Genomic DNA, 17,286 nt, shown 5'->3' on the forward strand with positions numbered 1-17,286 from the left:
CCACTGGCTGACCCCCCACCCCAACCCTTCACACCCGGCACTGCTGGACCAAAGCTGCCCAAGGAGTCTGAGCTGTGTGGAGCATGGTGTTGAGAAAGTGTGAGCGCACGGCTAGGCTTTGAGGGGGAGGAGTGTTGTGATGGATTAGTGGGGCCTGCCGTGATCATCGGTTGTGGCGGTCTCTGTGCCGTGTTGTACTTGCCGTCCTTCCGAAAGATAGTGTGCCCCGGCCTGACCACCTGGACTTCTTTCTTGGCCCCTAAACTCAGTCCTCACGGTTTTTAAAGTTACCCCAAGTGGATACTTACTATGGGCCATGTGTTCTCTATATTTCATTCAAACTTCACAGCTGCCGTGCAAAATGGATATACATTTTCCCGTCTTCAGGATGAGGGAACTAAGGCTCGTGGAGGTTAGTTGACTTGCCTGAGGTTTCCTTAGAGTGTGTGAGCAGCAGTAGCAGGACTGGGTTGGGAAATTGGATTGGTCCTTCCCTACACACAGAGCTGCTAACCAGCACTCTCTCTGCTGCTCGTGTCACAGCTTGGGTCCTGGGTTTGTTTCCTGGACTGGAGTCCGTGTTTGGGCAGCGGTCTGCTTCCTTCTGCCCTCACCAGCCACCTTGTCTAAACAGGTATAAGCAACTGTTTCTGTAGGATAGTGTGCTTGGGTGGTAGGTGACACCTCTGTGACTAGATCCCTCAGCGGCTGCACCCAGAGTATCCACCCTACCCTGCCCCAAGCCAGTGCCCACCCCGGAGGGTTAGTAACACAGACCGGAACCATCGATAGCAAAATGTTCTTCTCCCTTCAGGATTTGGTACATGACAGAGGCATGGTCTGCCACAGTGGGGTCATCTGCATCAACGGCTGTCACACGGATGACAGAGGTCCCTGAGGAAAGAGCATCCAGGGGTTATTGCCTTGGGACTGCTAGCCCCTCGCCCCGTTCCCGGATGAGGACAGTTAGGGGGCCCAGGCTGTTCCCTGAACCCACCTCCCCCAGAGTCCTGGCTGGGAGAAAAGGCTGCTTTGTGTTCTTAGGAGCTTGCATGGGCGCTGAGTGCTGATAGTGCTGGAGGTCCAGCCTGGTCGTCTTTGAAGGAGGCAGAGAGCAGGTGGATTTTAGTCATGGGAGAAATGAGGGAGGGGACGGACATGTGGGTTCATGAGGAGAAGTAGAGGAGAGTGGCGGTGGAGAACAAAGGAATTGGGAGGGTGTCCCTCAGGGGTGAGTGCCACATCTCTGTTTCTCTTGAACTCCAAGATCCCCATACTTTATAAGAAGATCTGTTAAGATCTCCCAGGTTCTTGGCTGGGAATCTTGGACCAAGCAGTGGAGAAGGGAGCCCTTTTCTGGTACTACTAGAGGCTGAGGATGGAATTGAGGAAGTAGTAACTTGGAGAGGCCTGGGGTACAGGCTGGTGCTGCACTTGGGGGTGAGGGCTGTGGTCCTCCCCCCTCCACTCCTGCGTGGCTCCTAGAGGTGACTTTTCACTGTGGTGGCCAAGTTGGCATTCTTCCTGGGTGAAGGCTATGCTTTTAGAGTGCTAGTCCTGAGCCAGAGCAGTGGGTGGGCTTTGCTCCGAAGAGTAGTGAAACGTGTCTCTCTGATGGTCAAGGCTCAGTTATGATCAGGGTCAGGACTCAGTCCATGACTAGGGGCCAGGCCAGTGTTTCTTTCAAGCCACATAAAATAGCACCTTCACTGAACTCACTAAATCCTGACCCCAGGCAGTGAAGTTGCTGATGGGAGAAGTGCCTTCAGGCCGCGGATGAGTGGGAGATGAGGGGACAGTACAAACAGGGCACATACCCACAGCTGACATCTCCGGCACAGACGCGTTGAACAGCCGGTGCGTGAATACAGGCCAGTTGTCATTCACGTCGTGAACTTTAATGGTGAAGCTGGAAGGAGACTCGAGGTTCTTGTTGGTATTCTTGTCTACCACCAGGGCAGTAAGGTGGTACTCAGGGATCTTCTCCCTGTCCAGCCTCTCGAAGGCATACACGTCCCCTGTGTCCTCCCTGACCCGGAAGACCTTGCCCACAGACTCCCCTTTGAGCACATACTTGGCGTTCTTGCGGTTCACACTCGATTTGATCTAGGAAAAAAGAGGTGCCATGAGCGGAGGATGGGCGGGGTGGCTACGTGCATGAGTCGATGCACGTAGGTATGTCGGTGTGTACCTGCACACCTGCATGGTTGTTCCTGTGAGTGTACACGTGTGTGGTGCTGGCCAGGGAGTCTAAGTGTGGCACTTGCAGCTTTCACAAGTGTCTCCGACTGGTCTTTAGTGCGTGTTCTCAGCCAGGTCCCTGCGAACACTACACCCGCGGCGCTTGCCCAGCCTGCTGCCCTCGTATGCCCAGAACAGCACTTGGAATGTCGTAGGTGCTTGCAAAAAGATTTTTGAGGGAAAGAGTGTACTTTCTGCCAATGGAAAGCAAGGGATATGCTGCCCCTTACTAGTCACTTAAGCTTTCTGAGTTGTGGTAACCTCATTGTAAAGTGGAGATAATATCGCTTCTATATGTTGAGCTCCTCTAATGAGCAGAACGGTGCTTTCAAAAGTGAATTCCAGGGGCGCCTGGGTGGCTCAGTGGGTTAAGCCGCTGCCTTCGGCTCGGGTCATGATCTCAGGGTCCTGGGATCGAGTCCCACATCGGGCTCTCTGCTCAGCAAGAAGCCTGCTTCCCTCTCTCTCTCTCTCTCTCTCTCTCTCTCTCTGCCTTCCTCTCCATCTACTTGTGATCTCTCTCTGTCAAATAAATAAATAAAATCTTTAAAAAAAAAAAAAAAAAAAAAAAAAAAAAAAAAGTGAATTCCAGAGTCTTTTGCTGTTCCACACGAAAATTCCATTCCAGTGAGCTGGGAGATGGCTGGCACTGGCTAGCCAACTTACATCTTTAGGAAGGTTTGTGAGCTGGTGTTAAACACAGCCGTTCTTAAAAGTTCAGTTATATAAACTTATCAATTAAATGAATCCTATTAAAAGCAAAGATAGCCTACTCAAAATTCATTGCTTTCTCATGATTGTACTACATTTTACTATGGTCTTGAGGTTATGTCTGTGTTGAATAATGGAAATACCACACGGTGCGGTGTTAATACATATCTTTTCACAACTCTGTCTTTGGTGCCATTAAGTTAGGACCTTGAAACAGACATAGTGAAAGTATTTACACATGGAAATGAGCAAATGCTGTGAATCAGGACTTTTTCTCCTGGAGAACCAGTTGTCAGACATTTATTAGCAAACTACCGATTCCAGTCAATTTAGTTTTGGAACAGTACATAAAGTGTTCTCTTCTTGGAGATTTACAATGCATAGCCCTATAGAAGAAAACTAATGAGCTTTAACTCAGGATTTCCCATTGTAATAAGAACATTTTTCCTTTGTACCACATAGTATTAGTGCCCTAGGGACTAAAATTTATCTTTTAAAATAATTTTTTAAAGATTTTATTTGTTTATTTGAGAGAGAGAGAGAGCACAAGATAGGGGAGGGTCAGAGGGGGAAGCAGACTTCCCACTGAACATGGAGCCCAGCGTAGGGTTTGATTTCAGGACCCTGAGAGCATGACCTGAGCTAAAGGCAGATGCTTAACTGACTGGAGCCCCCCAGACGCCCCAAGAACAAGATTAGAAAAAGATTTGGAAGCTAATGTATGTAAAGCCATTTGCACAGGCTCTCAATAAATACATGTTATTATTTATGGTATATCCATATGTTAAAAGATATTAGGGTAGAAGTGCTAAACATTTCATTTATAGAATCTTAGAAACAGAGACTTTAAGGAACATAAGAGTATCATATTTCATGCATGTAAAGTGGTACTCTCATAGATGGTTAGAATATTTAAGAAAATGCAGTTCAATTCAATTAAAAATGTATAAATCAGTTGCCTAAAAGTTGCTAGGCAGGATGCTGGAAGCACAGGGGTAATCCAGACTCCCTTCCCGCTTCCAGGGCTGAGACTCGGAGACAGGGCCATATGGGTCCAGGGAGCAAGAGCCTTGAGTAAAGGTGTCTGATGAGGAGAACCAAGAAAGAGTGGGTGTCAGGACAGAAGAGGGAGTGTCAAGAAGGGTGTGGTCAAATCTCGTGAGGCTAGAAGGCATCCCTAGGCTTGAGCAACAATGCAACCCCGGAGCCCTGGTTGAGAGCAGCATCGGGGCAGGGGGTGGGGTGGAAAGCCAGAGGACAGCTTAGAGAAGAGTCTGCAAGGTGAGGAAGTGGAGACAGGGCGTGAGGGCCTCCGCCTTGGGTGGAGCAGAGCTGGGAGGGCCTTGGTGTACTGGGTCCCCGCGGGTTCATAAGGGGGTCCCAAGACCCAGGGGCCAGGATATATGTTGAACAGTGGGTCAGGAGACAAGAAGCAAACGCCCCAGCTCTGCAGCCTGTGGCTCGGGGGAACAGTGGGGATTCAAGGAGAAGGGACAGTCTGGGACTCTGTGCGAGTTGCTTAGGGTTAGTTGGTAGTTCCAAACTTGGTTCTGGGCCGGGGTTGGTGCATTAGGACCCACAGGGACAGGGGTAGTGATGGGGAGCGACTGAGCTTTGACCTATTTTATTGGAATTCTGCATAAGATGCCATTGGAGTATAAGCTCCTTCCCTCCAACACTTTATTTTTTAGAACAGTTTTAGATTTATAAGAAAATTGAGAAGATAAGACAGAGAGTTCTCATGCATCCTGCTCCCAGTTTCCACGATTATCAACGTTTTATGTTGATGTTATGTTAGTATGGTGCCTTTGTTCTCATTAGTGGGCCAGTCCCGATATATTTGTAGTGACTGGGGTCCATCATTCATACGGATGCCCTCAGTTTTTGCTTCATGTCCTTTCTCCGCTCTAGGAACCTATCCAGGATACCCCATTACATCTAGTCATCATGTTTCTTTGGGTTCCTCTTGGCTATGACAATTTCTCAGACTTTCAGTGTTTTTGATGACCTTGACAGTTTTGACGGGTACTGGTCAGGTATTTTGTAGGATGCTTCTCTACTGGAATTTATCTGATATTTTCCTCATAGTTTGAGTGTATGGGTTTCTGGGAGCGTGCGCTCTCTCTCTTTTTTTAAATTATCAGTATATTTGGCTATAACGTCTTAATGCTGAAAGCCATGCTGACCCATATTTATGGATTCAGAAAGCTGCTCAGGGCTCACTCCCATTGTCCAACCAGTCTGTAAACAAAGGCTCCGGACTGTGGCCTTGATAAACAGGGATTTCCTTCCCTCAGATTACGTCTTTGGGAGCCAGGAGGCGATCCTTGGAAACTTGTCCTTGCCTCTCCCAAGCACCCTGTTCCTTCCCAGGGTGGGGACTGCTTGTGGCTTCTCTGTCCCCTGGCCCCATGCCAGGTGCCAAGTGAACGCTCTTGGCGGATGATGGCAGGCCTGACGCTCTTCCTGCTGTTCGAAGACCCTTGGGAGAGGAGAGCCCTCTGAAGGTTTCCATGTCAGGGCTATGCATGAGCCAGGTGGCTTCCGCTTTCTGTGGGCTCTCCCTTCCTCTCCCCGCAGATTTTCCTCGGGGCTGGCCGTCCTCATCAGTGGCTGATTCATGGCACAGTTATCCCATAGGGAAAGATGTAGGTGGGTTGATGACATTTTCCTCTGTGACGCAGAGTTCACGTTTGTGTTGGAAGTCAGGAACCCTGTAGGCAAGGTTCTCCTCGGGCAACCCTGGGGTTGGTTCTCCTCGGGCTCTATCCGAGTCTTACCATGTGACCCTGGTCACACATCTTTCTCTCTGAGAGGCCATCCCGAGGCATTGACATTTCCCAGCCATTCTAGGGAGCCCAAGGAGCCCGTGGGCACAGTCAGCTGGCTGGTCTGGGCAGGCTGTGCGTGGAGCTTCCCTGGCCGGCCCCACCCCCAGCTGCTGGGGCACCACCTTCCCTTCCCTGTCACCACCACCACCTTTCCCTTCAGTGTCGTGACCCCTTCCACAAGCTCTGTCTGCTCTACCACCATTACCTTCACAGCCACCGGCCGCACCCTGCCAGCCAGGACAGTGTGTGTCACCAGCTGTCCCACTGCCACCATCATTGCAGGCCACCTGCTCCTGATGCCGCACCTGCTCTGGGGCCCGAGCCTTACCTTGCCCACATAATGGGGCAGTGAGGTGTTTTTCTCTTCATCGATGTGCATCTGGTTCCAAATCCAGTCTCTCTTCTGGCGCTGGTGGGTGTGCAGCGCGCCGGGGGGGTCTGGTCGGACAGGGCTGGGGTCTGTTGCTGCCACCACCAGCGGGTCCAGGCAGGTGCCCACCGAGGCGAGCAGCAGCATGAGCACCTGCATCTTCTGAGAGGTGCCGATCTGGGGAAAGAGGGGGGACACCGCCAAGGCGTGGCGGTCATACTCCGGCATGTGAGCTGCTGCCTGCTGCTGAGGGAACTTCCCTTATGTTCACTCTGCTGTCCTTTCCTCTCTGCTCATACCGGCACAACCAGACGCTGTTCCTGCCCCGCCCCCTCGCTCCCGGTCTTGGGGAGGGAGGCAGACGCAGAAACCCCTTCTGCTGAAGTTCACGTGCGCTGGTCTAGAGGCGAGTACAGGTGACCGAGGGACCCCCGGAAGGGCTGGACGGAAGGTTTTTCTGGAGGAGAGGGTGATGTGGTTGCTGATGGGAGCTCCCAAAGCCCTGTGCCGTGACACCCCATAACCCTCCTTTTACACACAAGACGTTAAGTTCCCACCGGAGCGAGTGGTGGGGCTGGGGATGGAGCCTTGGTGTCTGACCTCAACAGCTATCACTTATCAAGTACTTATTACAAGCCTGACACTGTGCAGCAGTGCTTTACGTGTGTCATCTCATTTAATTTTCCTGGTTACTCTCGAAGTGGATTAATTATAACCCTCACATGACTAACAAGCCGAGGATCAGAGGGGTTTAGTTAACATTCCTGAGATCCCAGACTGTGAGCCGCAGAGCGAGACTCAAACCAAGTCTGCCTGGCCCCAAAGGTCGTGTTTTCTCCCACTGCCCTCTCTTGTCCTCACAGCTGCTGTGGGGTGGGACTTCAAGACGCCTCTGCGCAAACATGCCCTCCCCACCCCTGCCAGCAGGAGAGCCCCTGTGGCACTCTTGCTTTGATGCTGTATTCAGAAAGTCCTTAGGAAACCCCAGTGTCTTAACCTGGAGGGTCAGGCCCTCACCAGGCCCAGAGCTCACAGTTGGTGATCAGTTTAGTAACTATTACAAGAACAGGAGTGGGGGAGGGTGGGGGATTGAGAGGCTGGGCTCACAGGACTGGCTTCATAGTTTGTGGGGCCCAGTGTAAAATGGAAGTGTGGGGCCCTTTTTCAAAAAGTATTAAGAATTTCAAGATAGATACAGAAGAACATGAAAACAGGCCTTAAGCACAGGGCCCAGTGTGCTTGCAGACCCTAAATGGCAGCTCTGGGGACAGGAAATCAGCCTGGACCAGAATCTTGGGTCACCCAGAAATCACAGCCTGGTTTCATCCTGAATTCCAGGAAGGGAGGTTTCTCCCCACTCCCCTGTGGTAGGTGAAGGCTGTGACTCTGGTTATCATTATGCTCTCTCAACCCTGACCCCATTAGTCTACTCATGCTGGGTCCCCACGTTACTCATCTGTGGCTCCTGGGTAAGTTCAGGGTCAGAGGACATATGGGTGGGAGTGGGAACCAGGGTTCCTGCTTGGAGAGAGACAAGGACCACAGGATCCTGGATAGGAGGCTGCCACCTGGGTTGTCCCCCATCTTGGCCTGAGGGAGAGCCTGGATTTTGCACACTACAGAAGTTCTGTAAACTCTGGTAACATTTCCTCTAAGACGCTGGCGCCAGGCTGTCCTCAGTGAGAGCCCAGGATGTCTGTGCTGGGCTAGCCTGGCCTCTGGGTCTGCTGATCTTAGCATCTGAGGCCCCCACCCTGTGGTCCCTGCTGCTGGCCCAGGAGGAAGCAGGCTCCCAGGCTTGGGTGGGACAGAACACTGGAGCTTGTCAGTGAATGCACGTGCCATGTGCCTGGGGAGAGGTTCTGGGTCTCAGTTTCCTCAGTTATGAGGTGGTGGAACTGAAGGAGGCTTGCTATCTTTTGAGGGTAGGTCATGGAGAGGGTAGCCCCTCTAGGTGGGAGGAAGGCAGTGATTAAAGATTTGGGGATGTTGGGAGTGCTGGCCAGGAAGCTGGTCCTGACTCAGGGGACGTGGCTGGCATGCCCCTGCCCCAACATTGCCAGACTCAGGCCTGGTGGGTCATTTCCTTTTCTGCCTACAAAGGAACTTCGAGTCTTGGTTCTTTCTTCCTCCCAAGTGAGAAGTGACTCAAATATGAAAAAGTAAAACAAACAGAAGTGAAACTGAGAAACGGAGAGAGAATCCTCAGGCCTTTAGACAAGGTGGAGTGCGAACCCATGCACTGAGCCAAATGGGTACTGAGTACCTACTATACACGGGTTCCAAAATGGGCACTGGGGTACAACAGTAAGCAAGGCACATGGGATTGACCTCAGGGAGTGCACGCTGTAGTGGGAACACCAGGAAAATAAGCAAGTTAAGAAAATGCCAGCTAGTGTTACACTGGGGGGTGCAACTCAGAGAGAGGGTGGCTGGCTGAGGTCAGGGGAGGCCTCTCAGAGAGATGACACTTAAACCAGCACCTTGGTGTTAGTCTTAGGAGTACCAGAGGAAAGAAAGTCTTTCTAAGCAGATGGACCAACATGTGCAAAGGCCCTGAGGTAGAAAAATGGGTGGGGTGCTTGAAGAACCAAAAGAAGCCCTGGGTCAGATAGAAATGAGCAATAAGGGGTGAGACATAGGAAGAGGTGATGAGGTCAGTGTGGTAGGCTGAGGGAAAGCCCCCCAAAGATGTCCATGTCTGAATTCCTTGGAATCTGTGAATATGTTACTTTCTATGGCAAAAAGACTTTGAGCAGATATGATGAAGTGAAGGATCTTGAGAGAGGGCGGATTACGTGCACCATGTTATGCATAATATAATTCCAGTGTCCTTAAAAGATGAAGGCAAGAAGGTCAGAACCAGGTAAAAGGAGATGTGACAGTGGAGACAGAAATTGGTGTGATATGTGGCCACTGGCCAAGGAATGTGAGCAGCCTCTTGAAGCCAGAAAAGGCCAGGAAACAGATTCTCCCCTAGATCTCCAGAGGAACGCAGCCCCGATTTTTAGCCCACTGAAATCCGTGTCAGACCTGGCCCCTCCAGAACTGTAAGAGGAAAAGGAAATAAATTGTGTTGTTTTAAGTCACCATATTTGGGGTAGTTTGTTGGCTTAGCCATTGGAAATGGGTACCATCAGATTGCGTGGGGGCAGCCTGGGGAGAGAGCTCTTCCTTAAGAGGGTGGGATAGTGGGGCGCCTGGGTGGCTCAGTGGGTTAGGCCGCTGCCTTCGGCTCAGGTCATGATCTCAGGGTCCTGGGATCGAGCCCCGCATCGGGCTCTCTGCTCAGCAGGGAGCCTGCTTCCTCCTCTCTCTCTGCCTGCCTCTCTGCCTGCTTGTGATCTCTGTCTGTCAAATAAAAAAAAAAAAAAAAAAAAAGAGGGTGGGATAGTGACATGGTATGATTTGCAGAGGTCGTAGCTGTGGTGAGGAGACAGGCTGGGAGAGGGGAGACCCAGAGGTGGCGGTCACTGTCACCCAGATTGGGGTTAGGAGGGGAGGGCCCTGGAGTATGCTTCTGAGGTGGAGTAACTGGGACCTGCTGGAGCACGGGATAGAGTAGGGAGAGATGAAAAGGGTCCCTGGGCTGGTCCCCCTTCCTGGCCTCTCCCACCGCACCCCCATTGCAGCACAGGCTTGGGCCTGGTCCCAGTGTTGACTGGTTCCGCTGCAGTCTCAAATCACAGCTCCCTCTCCTTCTGGAGAAGATTGAGCCCTATCTGTGTCTTCCCTCCTCCCCAAGACTGGCCACAGGTCAGTCACACATGGATCTTTCCTCTTCAGGCTCAGGCGGCGCAGGGTGGGCACAGGGTGGTGGTCGCGGGCTCAGTGTGCTTCCTGTACCTCAGCTGCACTGCCTTGTCACTGCATGACTGTGCACAAGACACTCTACCGCCCAGAGCCTTGCTTTCACCATCTGTACAATGGGAGCACTAGCATCTACCTGTCAGGGTGGTTTTCAGGCCTGAATTCCGAAGTAGTTGCAAAAAACACTAGCTAACAATGAACCCAAATGTGGATGAATGCTCTGTGACGCGGGTCTGCTTCACCGAGTTGTCGAGTTACCATTTTTATTCCTTAACACCCAGTCATCCCAGCTCATAGGGTGGTGAGAGATGGAGCCAGGATGTGAACGGAGGCTGCCTTTCACCCCAGTACTGCTCTCCGCACCACGCCGCCTCCCCCTCTGGGGACACTCACGTGTAATGATGATAAACAGCTGTCCATGCTCAGCTTTCGGAGATGCTGTCTCATTTGGTTTTCATATTATTCCCAGGACGTAGGAATTACTGCCCCCATTTCCCAGAGGGAGAAACCGAGGCACAGAGACAAACAACTCAGAAGTGGTAGGTCTAGAACCTTTACCCAGCTCTTTTTCTGAATCCTGGGCTCCTTTCTCACCCAAACTCAGAGGGGCCTAAGGGATTTTTCTATCTGAAAAGCCACATTTATTTGGGTCTTTCACCTTTTGTGTTAGAAATTTGGCCTCCCAAGATGCAGGCCAAGAGGAAGGGTCTTGTCGAGGATTGTTTCTCCCCTACTGCTATTGGAGAGGAAGTCAGCCGCGCCCACAGCTGGAAGCAGAATTGCCCTTGGCTGTACCTCTGGAGGTGTGGTCCCTTGGCTGTACCTCTGGAGGTGTGGTCGGAGCTGCAGCGGGGGTCAGGCTTCCTTTAGCTCTTCACCTTGCTATAAGCTGTTTATCTTCACCAAGTTTTCGGAGCGATCAGGATGCTGCCAGGTGAATTTGGGGTACAACTGATGAGCAGAGGGTCCGAGGAGTTTGGAACTGAATTCTCTGCTCAGAAAGTCCCAGCTGAGGAGCCCCGGGAACTTGCCTGAGAACAGCCTTCAGGGGCAAGGGGACCTGCTTGGTAGCTCCACGCAGAGGCCAGATGCCTGGCCTGGTCCCTGTCATGCAGGATTTGTGATGGGGCCCCACCCCTGGAGCCCTGCTGGAGGCTTTTGGGGGCAGCTCCAAATGCATTCCTGGAGGAGGGTGGGCCCTCTGTGCCCTCGGTCAATCTGGGAAGGTCTGGGGGTCCCTGAATGAGAGGACAGGGTGTGTGGTCCAGAGTGAGCGGTCATGGAACCCAGGAGAAGGGGCCAAGGAGCCTCAGAGAATCTGGGGGACAGTGGGGCTCACCTATGCCAATATGGGAGGGCGGGGCCATGGAAAGCTCTGGGCTCCATGTTTTTGTCCATAGCGGGTGGGGCCCTTGATCCAAAGGCCTGGGCTGAGCCTGAGGACTGAGGGGTGCTCCGAAGGTTGAGCCAAATGTGGGCACCCGTGCCTCATCTGCTCCTCTCACTTGTCTCCTGTGTGGGTCTGGGGGTGCTTGGTGGGCTTCTGGCAGCAGTCCAGCCTACAGGACGTTAACACCCACCAGGCTTGGTCACTGCCTCCCGGCCTCTGCACTTGGCGTTCTCTCTCTTCTGCCTGGATTTTAGTCACATGTTCCCACTTTTTGGAAGCCTTCTCTAGAGCTCTGGGCTTACATAGGCACTCAACAAACATTTATTGAGCACCTGCTGTGGGCCCTGCACCAAACTACATGTGGGGAGCCAATGCAGTCTGTAACCCCATGGGGAGGGATACTAACCGTTTGATAAAAAATACCCAGTTTTAAATTGTGTGGTGTGCTGATGGAGAAGAGTAAGAAGCTGGAGGTGGGGGCCAGCAGGCCCTAGATTGTTCTGAGGGTCTCAGTCCAGGTGGGAGTCTTACTTTTCTCTGACCTACTATGGGACATCAGGCAAACATCCCTTTGGTCCCTTTCTATTTGTGGCCTCCATCTGTCACTGAGTTTTGGTCTCGAAGGCGCTGTGAAGTCTACTCAGCTCTGTGAGCTTAAAAAAGACTTGGGGGACACAGAGGGAGACAAAGGGAGGGGAAAGGAAGAGCTGGAGCTGCTCCTTTTGTAGCTACATAGACCCTAGGAAGCCTGGACCCCGCTAGGAGCCTCTCAGTGGGATGGCCTGGCAGGTGACGCTGGGCTAGCCCTGCCCCCAGTACCAGCAGCCCCCTGCTCCTTGACCTGACCAGAGCAATGTTCAAGCCTGAGGTTTTAGGGGCTGAGTCTAGGCCTGAAGCGGTTATCAGGCAGGGTGGAGGGCCCTTTGGGGTGGGGCAGAGGAAGCTTGCCGGTCAGCGATACACACATGACAGGGATACCACATGGACGCACAACACCATCAACGGAGTCTTCGTAAGTACACACCCCTGTCCCCACTCACCCACCTTCCCCGAAGAGTGGCCCCTCTGCTCTCATGCAGTACACCCCCTCTAGCTGGGACAAGATCAGGCAGCTGAACCCAGCCCCAGGCAAAGCATCAGAGGGCGGACAGGATGATCAGTCCCAGCCCAACCTCCCACAGGCTCTGGACTCTAGCCCAGAGGCCCTGGGTCAGGGATTTGGGGCCAGGCTTTGGGAGGAAAGACCCAGAACATGTGGGGGCTATGCCTATGGGAAGGGCAAGTGCTGGAGCCCCTGCTCCCTGTGTGGCCCTGGATGGCTCTCCTCACTGCTTTCCACCATACCACCTTGAGCCTCAGTCTGGGACAGAGATTGGAGCCAGTGATCCCCGGATTCCCATTTTGTCCACCGGATACCCAGCATTTACAGCTGGGCCTTGGCAGCTGGTAGATACTGGGAGGATGAAGGGTGAGGCCCTAGGGGCCTTGGGATGGGGTGTGTTGGGGGACAGGATTAGGCAGCTGTGAACTGACCCCTTCGGGCTTTTTCCTTGTTTGTGGCTTAATTCAGGCTAGGGACCTGCTCCTGTGGGTCCCAGACCTAATCTTCTTCCTGTAGGGTTTTGCTGACAGCTTCTCTCTCTCGACTCCCCTTCATGCTGATTGTGCTATCCCCCTGCTGACCACTCCTCCCTGGCTCCCCCACCCCACACCTTGCAGGATGAAGCCTAGTTCCTGAGCCTGGTTTCAAGGCCCAGCATGGTATAGCCCCTGCCCATCCTGCTGGCTGTCCTCTCCCGTCTCCCTGCCCCTTCCAGCCATGGGGAGAGCTAGACATTTCTGGAACACACGTGGCTCTTCCTCTCTCCAGCAGACCCTTTGCACAGGCTGTTCCCTCTGTATGGAATGCGCTTTGCTGTGTCCCCTGGGTGAATGCTCTACTTCTTTCCAAGCCCCAGGCTGCCTCTTTGATGAGGTCTCTTTGACTCCTGCCCCTAGCACAGCCTCTGCCTCCTGGCCTGAGTGTCTCCGACCTGGTGGGTTCTGGACTGGTCTCCACTTTGACCCAGCATCATGCTACATGAACTCAAGGCCCTGGACTTTGAGGTGTCAGTGTCCCCACTGCTCCCTGTCAGCCTGCCTCAGTCTCCAGTTCTGGTCTTGTCACTGCTTCCCTCCTCACAGGATTTAAAACATAAATTCTCATACTTAAAGGCAAGACCTTGGGTGGTCAGAGCAGGTGCAACCCTTGGTATAGCTCAAAAGAATCTCCTCCCCAAATAGCATCGCTACTGGCCCATCATATTAGACATACCACCAGTAGGATTTTGATTCTTTGAGGGCAAGTTTCTTTGTGTCCTCTGATGAACGCACTCCTGTCCCTGTGCAAGAAACCTTTTATGTAGACCTGGCCAGACAGAGCTCACAGGTTGTCATCCCTTTCCATACCCATGGCAGACATCACTGATTACAGTATTACAGTATATATTCCCACTGAACTTGAACTCAGTCCCTGAATCTTCAGTACAATCTTATAAGTAGATACTAGCAATTCACCAGACTTAGTTTGTGATTTCAAACAATTTTGTGCTGGGTTTCTGGGCTCTAGGATTATCCAGTCTACCCCCTGTCTTCTAATGGGGGCAGCTCCAAGTTTCAAGGAGACAACACCCCTCACCCCCCAGCAGGGAGGTTTTTCCAGTCGTCTTTGGGCTTCCTGACTTTGACTGAGGCTCTGAGACAATCATTGGGAGCAACAGAATGAGCCCCACATGCTTGCCTATTTGTACTGGCCGAGCTGCCCAAGAGCTGTGTAGCCTTAGGCCCATTCCTTGCCTCTCTGAGCCCCAGATCCCTCATCTGTAAAGGAGGCAACAGTAGCTGCCTCCTTGGTCAAGAGGATTAAATGAGATCATTGGTGTGAAACCTGGTATACAGTAGGTGCTCAGTAGGTATGCAGTTGTCTTGACCCTTTCCTACCCACCCACTCCAGCCTGATGGCAGTGGCCCGGCTGGCCAGCTCACACCTGACTTCACTTCCTGGTTCTTCCCTGGGCCCACCTCCTACACCCCTCTGTTCCTCTTCAGAAGGAAATCTCATTCACTGCCTGCCTGGTCCATGTTTCCCTCCTCCCAATATCTGTGCCTGCCAGGATCTGACGGTTACTGTGACCCAAGACAGATAATCTAGAAGTCCCTGAATGAGTTCAGGGACCATTTGGTCCATCCCCTGCCCTAGAGAGAATAGAAGACTGAAGGTCAGAGAGCAGACCTAAGACCTCTCAGTGTTCCTCCTCTAGGAAGCCTTCTGGGATTTTTCCCACCCAATATCTGTTTGGACTTGGGTTAGGATGGACTTTTTAGAATCTCTAGCCAGAACCCAAGCTCCCCAGGGCAGGACCTGGCTCCTGGAACATTCCTCCCAGCATCATTTGGCTCCTGACTTATTCTCATGGCCTCTTCTGTGGCTTAAACTGTCAGGTTCAACTCTCCCTGACTTTTCCCCTCTCCGAGCTTCACTATGGAGTGTGGTGGGGCTATAGGGTCAGAAAGAGGTGGCCTCACTCCCAGTTTGCTTCCGTCTCATGCTCACTGTGTAACCTAGGACTGCCTGCTTGGTCTCTTTCGGCATCCGCGGTCCCCTCTGTCAAACGGGAATTCTTTTAGTAGCTTCAGGAATGGTGGGGAGGGGGCTGGTGGGAAGAGGTCCTGGAAGTAACTGGGATGGATCCCCATAGGCAAGAAGCCCAAGATTTTTCTAGAGTGATTGGCCGCCGTGTTCACCTTATGTCCCCAAGGCAGCAGCAAAGCTGTGAGTCAGCCAGCTTTGGAAGAAAATACATGTGGCCCCTCTGGTTTCCTGCCCCCGCGTCCGGCCCTTGTTTCGCAGCACAATTGGTCAGGTTGAAACTGCAGGGTGGGCAACTTAACCCCTGCCAGGCCAGCGGATGCCTCCTCTACTGCCTTACAATGGTAAGCAGCAATTGGCAGGGCTGCCTGGGCTCCTTGGGGATCACCTGCTGCCTCCCAGACTGGGGCCCAAAGATGGCAGGTCTCTGCTACTCCCCACCACCTGAAGGGGAGCCAGAGTCCCTGGTCCTGGCATTCATGGCCATCACTGTCACCAGCCTTCCTGGCACTTCCTGCTCTAAAAAACCCTGTGGCCACGGCAGCCTTCCTAAACCCGCTCAGTTGCCCAGGCTTCTTGCCTCCCCCAGAGTGCCCTTCTTCTCTTGCGGGGTCCTGTCTGTCCCCTTCACACAGCAGCATCGTCCATGGGCCGGGGAACAAGCTCGGCCGGAGAGCTTGCCAGGGGAAGAGCTGAGCCCACAGCCTCTCATATGCACCCCAGCCCCACCCCCCACCTGCTGGGGACTGACTGACCTCAGGGATCAAAAACTCGATGACATTCACAGGTCTGGCTACATTCAGCTGTGATTTCCTGATGACCCCCTTCTGTGAGCCATTCCTGGGTGTGGACACGTCCTCCTATAATTGACTCATGAAAAGGCTGCTTTCCTCTGGTTTATAGATGAGAAACCTGAGACATGGAGGAAATCCTTGGTGCTAGAAAGAGTCTGGGCTTTGGGGTGCTGGTCCTGGTTCAGATACCCTCTCCCAATCTTACTTTGCCCAGTCCGAGTGGCCTCCCCTAGGAGCAGAGAAAGGATGCATCTAAACTCATGAGTTTGTTGGCAGTAGTAGAATCATGAGCTCCATCTTTAGAACCTTTTATCCTTACCACCTCCAGTTCCCGTGATGGCTGGCGCAATGAGTCCCTGTCTCCATTGTTCAGACGAGAACATGGAGGTTTAGAGGTGCTGAGTAATTTTCCCAAAGCAGCATGGGAAGGAGGGGTAGATCTGGGGATCTTACCTTAAACTGCCTGCATTTAAGTCTTTTGGGGGGGCTTCCCTGAAATATGAGGGCTGTGGGATCCCAACCTTGGGGCATATGGCTGTAGCTCTCATGGCTCTAACCTGGCCCCTGTGGTGTCCAAGGCAGGGAGGGGAGGGATCCATAGGCAGGGCCTCAGGTGCTCAGGGCCAGTCCTCAGCAGGCCTATTCTAAAAATGAGGGCAGTGGCTGACAGAGCCCTGGGCTCAGGGCTCCCCTTCTGGGGCTCCTCTCCCAAGGCCAGCACAGAACTTGGGCAGGAGGGACGATGTCAGGCCTTGGTAAGCCCTCTTCCATGGGGGAGGGCCTCACAAGGGGAGGGTAGGCCTGGTGCCCATCCTCTGCCTCTGATGGCAACTCAGACAGACTCCCGCCCTCTCCGATCATGGCGCCGTGGAAACCGGTGGGCCTTCAAGTCACACGGAGTTGGAGAGTCTCTCTGTGGGAGAGCACGTCCTTCTCCCCAGTCCTGAGAAGGCCCATTTGTGCCTGTGCCACCAACACAAGGCGCACTCTCCTGGCCCTGCTCTGAGCCTGGAGGAGACCTGGTCTGCCCCCAAGGAATGGCTCTTCCCTGGGACCCCCGACAACAACCGCACTATACACGGGGAAGCCGAGCACCCTCTCAGTTTGGTTTAGGGTGAAGTGGGGTGAGGGCTTTCATCACTCACCGTGCTCGTGGGCTGAGAGGTGTCCTCGTTCCGTCCGACCGTCCTTCTGGGGCTGAGCTGCTGTGGAGTGTGTGAAGCTCTGCCGATAGCCTTTGGAGGAGAGCCACACCCGGCCGACTAGGGAGGCCTGGCTGCCGCCCCTTCAGGTTTTCCAGCTGGCCCTGGCCCACTTCCCCCTGGGATGGTTTCCTGTTATTGTTCCTTTGTGAGGGCCGGGCTGGCTGCAGATAGGCAGGCTCTGTGGTGGACGGCTGCCTTGGCCCGGCCAGGCTCTCCCCACAGAGGCCTAGGCCTGGATCTGGCCCAGGATGCTCACCTCAGACCCTGGCCCCAGGCCTCAGCTTTGGGGCCCTAGGCCCAGCACCC

At 53.2% G+C, this 17,286-nt stretch overlaps 1 protein-coding gene across 3 annotated transcripts in view; it reads right to left on the reverse strand.

The window, feature by feature from the left end:
* CDH5 (cadherin 5) overlaps positions 1–17,076 on the reverse strand; it is a 31,677-nt gene extending 14,601 nt beyond the window's left edge. The window contains exons 1-5 of one of the 3 annotated variants that reach the window (XM_047711333.1): positions 16,921–17,062; positions 10,787–10,890; positions 6,112–6,330; positions 1,818–2,106; positions 778–894 (exon numbers count right to left, since the gene is read on the reverse strand). In XM_047711333.1, the coding sequence (XP_047567289.1) occupies positions 778–894; positions 1,818–2,106; positions 6,112–6,312 (607 nt within the window). In that variant the 5' untranslated portion in view covers positions 6,313–6,330; positions 10,787–10,890; positions 16,921–17,062. Of the gene's footprint in view, positions 1–777; positions 895–1,817; positions 2,107–6,111; positions 6,331–10,758; positions 10,891–16,920 lie in introns of all 3 variants that reach the window. The other 2 variants (XM_047711332.1, XM_047711331.1) reach the window with 2 other exon arrangements.
* Between the last annotated feature and the right edge of the window lie 210 nt (positions 17,077–17,286).

This window comes from Lutra lutra, chromosome 17 (assembly GCF_902655055.1).
Source record: "Lutra lutra chromosome 17, mLutLut1.2, whole genome shotgun sequence".
In the NCBI taxonomy this organism is placed as follows: Eukaryota; Metazoa; Chordata; class Mammalia; order Carnivora; family Mustelidae; genus Lutra; species Lutra lutra.